Source organism: Nicotiana tomentosiformis, chromosome 10 (assembly GCF_000390325.3).
Source record: "Nicotiana tomentosiformis chromosome 10, ASM39032v3, whole genome shotgun sequence".
NCBI lineage: Eukaryota > Viridiplantae > Streptophyta > Magnoliopsida > Solanales > Solanaceae > Nicotiana > Nicotiana tomentosiformis.
The window spans coordinates 37,635,371-37,647,435 of record NC_090821.1 but is presented as its reverse complement, the minus strand read 5'-3'; the positions used below and the strand labels follow the sequence as shown (position 1 = coordinate 37,647,435).

General features: G+C 36.7%; 2 protein-coding genes across 2 annotated transcripts; both read left to right on the top strand.

The window, feature by feature from the left end:
- The first annotated feature begins 8,950 nt into the window (after positions 1–8,950).
- LOC138900029 (uncharacterized) lies at positions 8,951–9,869 on the top strand. The gene is made up of 3 exons (XM_070186729.1): positions 8,951–9,193; positions 9,267–9,488; positions 9,600–9,869. Exons 1-3 carry the CDS (start codon positions 8,951–8,953, stop codon positions 9,867–9,869), a joined length of 735 nt encoding a protein of 244 aa, XP_070042830.1.
- Positions 9,870–9,914: 45 nt separating this feature from the next.
- On the top strand, positions 9,915–11,658 carry LOC138900028 (uncharacterized). The gene is made up of 3 exons (XM_070186728.1): positions 9,915–10,305; positions 10,757–11,332; positions 11,513–11,658. The coding sequence occupies exons 1-3, from the start codon at positions 9,915–9,917 to the stop codon at positions 11,656–11,658; spliced, it is 1,113 nt and encodes a 370-aa protein (XP_070042829.1).
- The last annotated feature ends 407 nt before the right edge of the window (positions 11,659–12,065 follow it).

The window sequence follows — 12,065 nt, the reverse complement described above, 5'->3', positions numbered from 1 at the left end:
GAATACTGGGGACGAAAGTCTCTGGGGGGGGGGGGGAGAGGGGGATTCTATGGACCTCTAACCTCAAAAAGAAAAACAAATAAATGACCTAATATTTGCCTACCCAGGTGTGGTCAGCTTAAACATGCTACTAGCGAATAATACAACAAAATAAATAAAGAGAACAAAGTAAAAATAAAATTCTAAATCATGCTCAAATTCTTTTGACTTGTTATTTTTATATAATTGATGAAGCCCAATCCTGAAGCATGCATATAGTTTAATCACTAATGGGCCTGGCCTTTTCCCACTCTCCATAGCCCAACTCATTCGAACACTTATTGTCCAAACAACCCAAACAGTTAAGAGGCAAAGCATTTAAATAAATTAAGAACTAGTACATGACAAAATAAAAGAAAAGTGGATTAAAATATGACAAGAGGCTCTAAAATATTAAATCAATCCCACCCACCCACCACCCACCCCCGTACGTCACCTATCAATTCCCCTCAACTAGTCATTATGTGACAACTGATCCTATAACCTAATGAGATTGTGTAAACTTACTACCCTAGAAATAATTTATCTCCTCCTCGCAAGACTAATCCTCATCCTAAATTGTTTTTCGAATGCCTTTAATTCTATCTGTTAATGCTCACACGTGAGTTCATTTTCCACAAGAATTCACCTACATGGTATGACAAACATTTCAACAAGCCATGGCACATATTTAGATAAGAACAACCAACCTCTTCACTCTTTTGACATAAAAAACCAAAATTTCAACCAACAATGTAAGAACCCTTTCAAATTTCAATTCCAGTTTACCAACACATGATACTCATACAAACGCGGTTCAATGAGGGCAGCCATGAGAAGACAACAAACCTTGCATGCATCAAATGATTAAACTTTCACTTCTTAATTTGAAACATAGACTTAAAGAATAAGAGTCAACAGAGATGCGCCCGATCACCAAAGATAAATAAACGATCAATTGTCGTGACAATCTAGAATAAGTGGGCACTCAAGTTGCTAAAGAAAACTGGATGAAGGCTTAACGATTATTAGAAAAAGGCTTTAAGAATTATTATGACCCGTAAAGTACTCGCGTCGCCAAGAAAATAATGAGACGGTAAAGAACTCACCAACACCTTTTCTCGACACCAACCTAAATATTTCTAATTAGAACCAACGGTCAAAATAGTAGAACCAATTCACATACTTTAATAGCAGAGAACATGGGCTAAGGCGATATTGTAAATCAAAATTCAAACTATAGCAAAACAAAGGACTACTATTTGATCCACCAAAGTTCATGGAAGTCTATTTCACATTTTGCACCAAAATAAACAATTCACTTTCCATGAAGGATTTGATTCATTCGCCATAATATTAAAATGTCGTCACTATGCTATTGTTAATAAAATCCAGCTACCTTAGATTCAGCAATGAATCAGGATAATTTCTTAACATTAAACAAGACATACCAAATGACGATAGGCATGAAACGTTAAGGAATAACTTCAAAACTCGCCAAATTGAAAGCAAAGGGTCAACTATTTTAGACTTTAAAAATGTGATCAACCATCTAACAGTAGAACATCATGTATCTCAACAGAAATATAGATCAATCTAAACACCTACTAACAAGCAAATGAATGTGACAATATAACTATGATCAAAAGATTTCAGTAATACCAATTACTCATACTCAACAATTAGAGAAAAACAAATAATAAATTAAGAGAAAATGCATCATCGGTTGGTGCCTCGTTAACAGCCACAAGACTAAACCAAACAAGATCGCTCACATTAGAATCAAACATCCATCTATTACCAAAACTACTTAGCGACCCTGATCCGCCCCAAAATATTTGCTCAAATGAATCCCTAGTTAACACTTCTACTAAATGAAATCTGAATTCACGAACACCCTTCATCCTAGGCTCTAATCATATTTTAATCAACCAAAAATAGAGTAAAGTGAATCAGAAATAAACCTAAAAACTGAAGTTTCGATTGATGTAATTTCAGTAATTTACAGCAACTGAGGCGAGTAGTGAATGAATCTGAGCAATGATTTCAACGGGAAACTTCAACCAAGGCAGTAAACCGTGATCGGAAAACTCAAACGGTGCGACCTCCACTGAAAAATAAAGTCGCAAAGAACTCGAAACAAAACAACACCTTAAACAAACCCCATAATTTAAAAACCAAACTCTAAAATTAAAACGAAGAAACCGAGATTGTTTTTGATTTTTCTCTAAAATTTAAAACGCAAGACTAACTCACATCAATAGAAACCCATTTTTGTATGTATTTTACTTCCTAGAATCTCATTTAAAATAGAACAATCCGAGAAGAAAACTCAAAAGAGAGAAGAAAATCGCCCTCAAACCCTAGCTCTTTTTTTTGTCTCATTTTTTTCTATCCCGTTTTTTTCCTCTCCAAAATCGTCCAAATATCTCCAATTATATATCAACTCTCGATGCTTCCTTTCTCCTTCCATTTCACGCTTGGAATCCCCTTTGTAGACGCGTACGTGATGAATGGAGGGGTAGGATTGACCAAGACCAATCCAACGTGTTTCGCTCATCTAACACCAGACTTTTCGAGATTTCATTCGCTTGACTATGTTTACAAAAGGGCGAGTGAGGAAAATAGGTAATGATTGCAAATATTCGGGCTGCAAAATGGTTAAAAGCCAGGCCACGTGTAATGAGGGGATGAGAGGAGGGGACCATGTGTTGCGTCGCCGGATTTGGGGCATTTTCCGGCGAGTTCTGCCTTTGGCAGAGGAAGGCGTGCGGCTGGCTTAGGGAGATTAGAGAAAGATAGTGGGACGGGTAAACGTTAGTGGATATGGGTTCAAGTGACTGATGGGTTGTGGGAGTTTTGGGCTCCGATAGTGGAAATTGGGTTGGGTTCATGTCTTGTTGGGTTTAAATTTGGACTAAGAAAACTAAAAGTCCTTCTAAAAACCAACCTTCTTCTAAAGTAATATAAAACACTTATAAAAATATAAAAAAACAACTAATTGATTTTAATAAACTATTAAAATAAAACAAAAAATTAAAAGTGAAACTATTTTTGTATTTTCCAAGATTATATTAAAATAAAAGTAGAGGAAAATAAATAAAATCTTAGTAAAATAAAATAGTATGACTAAAAAACTATATATATGAAACTATTTTTTGTGTTTTTAAATTGATGTATAAAAATTAAAACTAAAATTAGACTAAAATCCAATTAAAATAAAACAAATAAACATTATAAGAAAATACTAACTTTAAAAAGTTACGCGAGTCAAAAATTACGTGCTTACAGCTGCCCCTCTTTGCTTGGAAACTCGAAGAGTTTTTGAGCAAAGAATTAAGTAAGCAACGTAATTGATTTCTTACCCGATACTTATTCAAATGAAAATAAAGATAAATAAAAAGAGTGTGACCGAGCCCTGGTATCTGAGCTGCCAATATATTCTTAGCTATAAAGGAATCAAGCCACGTATAGTTAGGAAGTAAGAAAAATGGAGAAGGATACCAAGTGGATTATATTGAGGTAGCGAGCCGATTGAAGTGTCGTCGAGGTTCCAGTCCTTGGTTCCTGTCATTACATCAAAAATGAAATAAAATAAAAATTACAATGAAAACTACAAAATCCTATCTATTTTTCTGCCTTGAGCATTCCTGAGTCTTATTATGCATCCCAAACTGTTGGCTCGTATTCTTGAGGCGAGCTTCTGCTACTTCTAACTTGAATTGACCCTATTCTTCAGCCGGGCTCCTAGTTCTTCTGACTTAAACATGGAAATTGAAAATTGTCCATGTTCTTCAGGAGGGCTCCTGTTGTTTGGACTTGAAGTAAACTTGAACTTGAAGTAGCCTTGAGCTTTAAACTAATTTCTGAAGTAAATACCCTCATTCTCCAAGTGGGTGCCTAACGTTCTGATCCTAACTCGAATTGATTTTGAAGTAAATACCCTCGTTCTCCAGGTGGGCACCTGCTACTGACTTGAACTTGAAATTAACTGTGAAATCAATACCCTTATTCTCCAGGTAGGTGCCTGCTTTTAATGCTAAAACTTGAAGTCAACTTTGAAATAAATACCCTTGTTCTCCGGATGGGCGCCTGCTATTGACTTGAAACTTGAAATAAACTCTGGAATGCATACTCGTGTTCTCCAGACGGGCGCATGCTACTGACTTAAAGATGAAATTAACTCTAAAATGAATACCCTTGTTCTCTAGGTGGGTGCTTGACACTGACTGAAGCAGAAATCAACTTTGAAATGAATACCCTCGTTCTCCAGGTGAGTGCCTACATTCACAAAGAAACAGACAAAACAAAGAAAACTTTTCTGCCCCACTTTGTACCAGGAACATCTGTGAGTGTTAGTTGAATCTCATTATCCAGGAGGGTCCTGTAAACTTTAAAACTTAAATCCCATTATCCAGGAAGGGCCTGAGACTTAAGAAATTAAATCTCATATTCTAAGATCAAAGACTTAAAACTAAATCACATTATCCAGGAGGGTCCTGAAAACTCAAAAAAGTATTTAGGAGGGTCCTAAAAACTCAAAAATTAAATTTCATTATCCAGGAGGATCCTGAACATTTTTAAAACTAAAAATCCTATTTTTTTTAAAAAAAGTTAAAACCTCAAAATTAAATTTTATTATCTAGGAAGGTCATAAAAACTTGAAAGTTAAATCAATTTTCTATAGACAAGACTTAAGACTAAATCTCATTGTCCAGAAGGGTCCTGAAAACTTAAAAATAAAATACCATTATCAAGGAGGGTCCTAAAATTTAAGAACTAAATCTCATTTTTCTAAAACTTAAAACTAAATCACATTATCAAGGAGGGTCCTGACAATTCTAAAACTAAAAATCCTATTTTTTTAAAGATGAAAACCTCAAAACTAGATCCCATTATCCGGGATGATCCTGAAAAACTTGAAAATTAAATCCCATTTTCTAAAAGAAAAAACTTAAAACCAAATCCCATTATCCAGGAGGGTGCTTTGTATTTAAAGGTTAACTTACCTGAAACCTTGCTTTTCCCACAAAGGTTACTTGCAAAACGAACACAATTCCCTGCCCCTATTTCAATCAAAGAAAATTGGTGAGTTTGAAAACATGGTGGTTAGTTTGTGGCATTGTTACTGAACATGCCCTCTTCTGCAACTTCCATGCTTCATCTCGATTAGCTGCTTCGCGCTGACAAGGATTTGTTTGAACTTCTCATCAAACCTCAACCACAAAAACCTCTAAATGACCTGAATCTCTTACACTCACTTGTTGCATTGTGTTTCCATTCTGACAATTATGGAGCCTTTGTATTTTCTCAAAATTCAAGAATCACATGATCACCTAAACTTCAGTTATCACCACATTGCTCCTTCTGAATCATGTCACTTGAGATGTGCTTGACCGAACTTCGCTTTGTTCAATTAAAAAGCTGGTAGTAGACTTTGAAGTCCTTTCTTGCTTGTTTAACAAAGACTAACTTGAAGGAGACTCAGAAAAATAGAACCAAAAGAACAAAGCGAAGTGACTTTGAGAATTAGGAATAAAAAAGGAAAAGTTTGAAAAAAGATGACTATTTGAAGAAGAGTGGAAAAGAGACTTATCTGAGTGAAGCAGGTAGCTCCAGTAATTATGACATGCATTTTGGATTGATAAGTCGAATCTCTCCAACCAATCACGCCTTCAGTTCACGTCATTCCTTCACACTATGAAACCGGCCTTCAATGATTCAACTCCTCTGTACAACTCACAATTCTCGTTCGACTTGTAGTGCCCCGAAGGGTTTTTACCATCAAGCCTCTCTTGTTTCTTTATCTCTCACTCATCGTCGTCTTATGGTGCCCGTGAGAATTTTCACCAATAAGACTCTCATTTTATTTATTTTTCCTGGCGCCCATAGACAAAGTGCTACCCATGATCCTCTATCTCACGCTTGATTTGGCATCCTCAAAGATTGACGAAAGGTCTTTCTCTGGACCGTAATATAGGCTGTTGGTCAAGGTTAGAAAGAAAGGGCGGCATAAAGGCTCAAAATAATTTAAGATGAAAGGGTTTAAAATTATAACTTTTGGAATCAGATCTTATAGCAAAACTAAAACATCCGCTCCAGTTTCTTTGAGTATGGGGAATTTTTTAGATTTATATTTTGTTGGAACCGAATCATGAAGTAAGGCTGCTTACCTATCCTTTAAAGAAATCAGGTCGAACATAGTTCAAACTACAATTTATTTTTTTTCTTTATTCTCTTTTCTCTCTTTCTTTTTTTCTTTCTTTTTTCTCTTTTTTTTGCTTTTTCTTCTCTCTTTTTTTTTTGTACTTTTTAAAATTTTTCTTTTCTAAACTTATTTCCGATTCCAAAAGAGGGGTAACAAAGGATAAAAATGTTATGATTTAAAAAGGAAGGCAGAATAAGTCCGCGTGTAACCCTGGCAAATTATGATGACACTCTGTCAAAGCTCGAGCACCTCTTTCATGGCGTCTCCGACCACTGTTCAGCCTCCTTTTGAGGATGGTCAGTCATCCCTACCATCCCCCAGGCTAAAACAACCTCTGCAAACCCTAGTCAACCCATAAACTACGCACAATTATTACAACCTAGTTCATTGAATACTCCTATGCAAAATCTACCCGTTGTTCCTATCAAAACTATTGAATATCTCTATGGTGAGCCTGTGATTAGATGGAAGAAGGCAGAAGTGACGCAATTCATCGTTCAACAAAAGTTAACATTGGCAGTCCTTGGAAAATTTTCATACGGCACGCCAGTGATTCAAGAGTTACGTAACGCAATCCTAATCCAGTGTGAATTGAAAGGGGCGTGTTCATTAGGTCTCATTGAGGATAATCATGTGTTAATTAGAATATCTATGCTTGAAGATTATGTATACTTGCTATCAAAACCTTCTTTCTATTTGAAAGTCCAAAGTGAGATGTGGCAGATGCGATGCACAAAGTGGAACCCTTGGTGGAATCCTGATGAAGAAATACCTATTGCAATAGCGTGGATAAGCTTTCCTGAGCTGCCTCCAAATTTCATTGGTAGGGAGTTTGTGTTTTCTTTAGAAAAAAGCAGTAGGTAATCCACTTAATGTATACTTGGCAACTCAAAATGGCACACGACCTAGTTGTGCTACGGTTAAGGTGAAGGTAAATTTACTTGCAAAATTCTCTCAAAGAATTAAGATTGTATAAGAGGAAGATGAAACTAGACCGGAGGAATCTAAGTGGATTAAAATTAAATAAGATTACTTGCCAAAATATTGTAAGGCCTGCAAGAAACAAGGGCATAATAAAGTTGAGTATTGTATTATTCATCTAGAATTACACAAGAGATATGATGAGGCTACTGTTGATCAAAATAATGGTAAGGAGATCGTAGGTACTGCAGCTGCCTCAACCAATGTTCTTGCAAGTGGTAAAGTTCTGGGAAAACCTATTGTCAATCATGCTAAATGCGAGTGGATGCAAGCAAGAAGGAACAAATATCAACGAGACAATACATGCCATATCATTGAGAATACTAATGAGAAGGAAGCTCATAATGGGAAGAGAAAGAATAAAATTTAAGTAGTAGCTATAATCAATCATTCGTGCCATGAGGTCCTTTCTCAAACTTATGTGGATTATGGTCAAAAGGAGGAGAATATTGAAGTTAATTCTGGGAAATCACTATGGAGTAATGAAGTTGATAATATGGAAGCTAAAACACATAAAACAATGAATACAGGAAGCAAATAAAAAGAAGGCGACACTGACAAGCAAAAGCAAATAGGAGACTTGATTGAAACAGATGCTGCAGTAAACCTTAGGAATCAAAAACCTAGTGTTGATGATAAATTGAACTCTAGTTTACAAAAATTAATTATACCAGCTGGGGGTGATAGAGGAGCAACAAAAGAAGTCAGTAATCAAGGAGGATCATCTACTGCAGCATCAGCTAAGAAGCAATCCAATGGAACAGTAAATACTAGAAGTGTTGAGGTAGTTTTGATCAATGTTGATGATGGTTCGGTGGAGGTTTCAGGGAATATTCAAGCTAGGACTTTTAATGTGGATAGTTTGGAGAATACAGTTGGGTCAAAACTTCACACAGCTAGTGGTAAGGCTGGTGAGTTCAATGGAACGGTAATTCCTGGGAATCCTGCCACAGAGAACCCTAGCTTAGGTTCTGTCTATGAGCTTCAATTTAGAGCTATACAGGAGTCTTTAGTTGTTAAAGGTAATGGTGCTGAGGTATTTAAGGATTCATCTATGAAGCATGAGCAGCTGGAGCAGGCTATAGTACCCAGGGAATCAGGTACAATTGAAACTCTGCCCATGCCATATGCTTCAGGTACTGGTTATCCAATGCAAATTCAGATCAATGCAGCATTGAAATATCCGAATCAGGTGCTCCATGATATCATTACACACAAGGTACTGCCTGAGGATAGTCATAATGCATTAGTGGATCAACAACAGTTAGAAGATGAAGGTGATGATGAGCCTACTGTTGGAAATCTTAAAGGGGTAGCAAGGGAAGGAGATTTGTCACCTAGAATTTCATCTAGAAGTGGAATGAAAGGAAAGAAGCAAACACAAGCTAAGGAGCGACTTCAACCTACAAGAATATTGCCCAAGGGGGCAGCCTGAACAACAAGATGATGATTAAAACATTAATATGGAACATAAGTTCTGTTAAGACACAACAGACCTTTCAGAGAGTTTTCAACATTCAGAGGGAACATAGTTTTTTCATTGTAGCACTTATAGAGCCATTTCAAAAGGAGAGATTTATTCAGAATTACAGAAAGAGGCTAGGTATGGAAGCTGCAATATCAAATATTAATGAAAAGATATGGTTATTCTTTTATGTTGTGGTGGAATGGGATTTGTTGATTGATATTGAGTAGGAGTTAATCATCAAGGTGTACCATCAAGACATTGGTAAGCACATTATGATGACCTTTGTATATGCAAAGTGCTCATCACTGGAAAGATTAGAATTGTGGGATAATCTATACTACCTTGCTAGGGATATGGAGTTACCTTGGGTGGTAGGAGGGGATTTTAATGTGACTCTTAGTAAAGAGGAGAAGATAGGAAGATTGCCAGCGTACCCCCCAGAGTCTGAAGATTTTGCCTTTTGTGTTAACTCTTGTGAACACTTTGATCTTAGATACAAAAGGCAGCCCCTTTACTTGGTGGAATGGGAGACCTAATGCAGAATGTATTTTCAAATGTTTGGACAGAATTTTTGTGAATTTGCCTTTCCAGGCCCTATTTGCCAATATAGAAGTGAAGCATCTCATAAGAACAGGCTCAGATCATGCTCAACTTTTGATGAGTTATGGTGATCAGGCTTTACAATTTATTATACCATTCAAGTTCTTGAACTTCTGGACCAAACATGAATCTTTTACGGAGGTGATTATACATAATTGGATGGCTGACTTCACTGGAGATACTTTCTTAATACTCAAGAAGAAGCTAAAGAGGGTTAAGATTGCTCTCTCTAAATATAGCAAGCTCACTTATCGGGATATTTTCAAGTAACTAGCTATTAGAGAAGATGTGGTTAGAGTGAAGGAAATGTTGTTTGAAGAATAGGGAACATTGGAGAATAGAATAATACTTCAACAAGCTCAAGCTGAATTAAAGAAGTACTTGAGCATTAAGGAGCAGTATTGGAAACAAAAAGCAGGAATGACATGGTTTGTAGAAGGGGACAGAAATACCAGATTTTTCCACAATCATGTCAATGGTAAAAGGCAAAAACTCCAGTTGAAGAGAATTCAGAATAATGATGGTGCATGGATTGATTCACAAGTTTTGATGTCTGATGCTGCAGTTGAAATTTTCCAGAAGCACTTCACATAAGAAGATGACCCTACAAGCTATGAACTCCTAAACAATGTGCCTACAATGGTATCTAGTGAGCAGAATTTAGAACTTTGTATAAGTCCTACAAGAGAGGAGGTGAAGGCAGCAGTGTTTGCATTGAGTGGTGATAGTACAAGTGGTCCAGATAGCTTTACTAGTATTTTCTTTCAAGTATGCTGGGATATAGTAGGGGAAGACATACACAATATGCTGAAACTGGTTTATATAGGATGTTCTTTGCCTAAGTCTATAACTCACACAAACCTTGTGTTGCTACCAAAAAGGCCAATGGTCCAAACATTCTCTGAACTCATAACTATATGTTTGAGCAATTTCATAAGCAAAGTGATCTCGAGAGTTGTTCATGATAGGCTGGAGAAGATACTACCTACTTTTATCTCTTCCAATCAATCAGGCTTTGTCAAAGGGAGAAGTATATTTGAAAATATTTTGTTAACTTAGGAGACTGTTAGTGACAAAAGATTAAGGAGAAAACCTACCAATGTAGTCATCAAACTTTACATGGCAAAGACATATGATAGGGTGTCGTGAAAGTACTTGATGCATGCGTTAAGGAAAATGGGGTTTCCAGAATGCTTCATCAACATGGTGTGGAATCTACTTGCCAACAGCTGGTACTCAGTTCTGATTAATGGTCAAGCTTCAGACTTTTTTCACTCCACAAAAAGTGTCAAGCAAGGAGATCCTCTGTCTCCAGCATTGTTTATACTTTCAGTAGAAGTATTGTCTGGGGTCTTTGAATAAGCTATTTGAAGACAAGAGATTTAAAGGCTTTGGCATGCCTAAGTGAACTGATACATCGAATCACTTAGCCTATGTTTATGATACTATAATCTTTGCTTCTGCTGATTCATACTCTTTAGAAAATATTATAGAAGTTTTGTCCAAGTATGAGCACACTTCCGGCCAAATGATCAACAAGGCAAAGAGTTCCTTTTATATGCATTATAATGTGGTTGGAACATTGTTAAATTCTATGGGGGCTATTACTGGATTCACAAGGGGTGAGTTTCTATTGACCTATCTTGGATATCAAATATTCTACACAAGAAGAAGGAAGGATTACTACAATGATCTGATAAAGAAGGTAAAGGCAGAGCTACATTCTTGGAAGGGAAAACTACTGTCATATGGGGGAAAAGCTACTTTGATATCTAGTGTCCTACAAAGCATGCCTACACATATCCTATATGTACTTGATCCACCTGATAATGTACTTGAACATCTACATAAAACCTTTGCCAGGTTTTTCCGGAATAACAAGGAGGAAGGAAGAAGTAGACATTGGACAAAATGGCAAAATCTTTGCCTACCTAAGGAGGAAGGAGGAGTAGGTTTTAGATCACTGTTTGATGTCTCCAAAGCATTATTTTCCAAGCTATGGTGGATGTTTAGGACCTCAAAGTCCTTATGGTCTAATTTTATGTGGAATAAATACTGTAAGAAGGAGATGCAAACAGTTATTTAATTTTGAATGGGGTCTCATGTATGGAGGAAAATGTTGGAGGCTAGGGAAGAGGTTGAGCATAAAATATCATGGGAAATGAATAGGGGATCAACTAATGTTTGGCATGAGAATTGGACTGTATTAGGAGCTTAATATCATGTTGTTCCTCCAGACTTTCCAATCAATGAAGAACTACATGAAGTAGCTGACTTGAGAGCTGATGATGGATGGAATGAGAAACTCCTGGAGCAATCCTTCCCAAGGGATATTGCTGATCCTATTAGACTGGAAGCAAAATTTGACAATACAAATGAATAATGGGATACTCCAAGATGGATGCCTACTCCTTTAGGTAAATTTTCAGTTAGTAGTGCTTGGAGAATTCTAAGGCATAGGGAACCACCTAATTCTGAGTTCAACAAGCTGTGGACTAAAGGTTTATCTTTCAAGATCTCCTTCTTCTTATGAAGACTATGGAAAGGTAAGATCCCTACTGATGATTTGTGGAAGAGAAGTGGTTACATGGTGGTATCAAAGTGCTGGTGTTGTTTACAACTAAAATAAGATTCATTTCAACACTTGTTCTTAACAAGTGATACTGCAATTAAGGTGTGGAAGACTTTCCTTCAGGCAGCAGGATTGGTAGTGAATTTGGTGCAGGTTCATCAAGTAATAAGGGCATAGTAGAATACACCATGCTGCCCCAAACTTAAGCCATTGTTTCA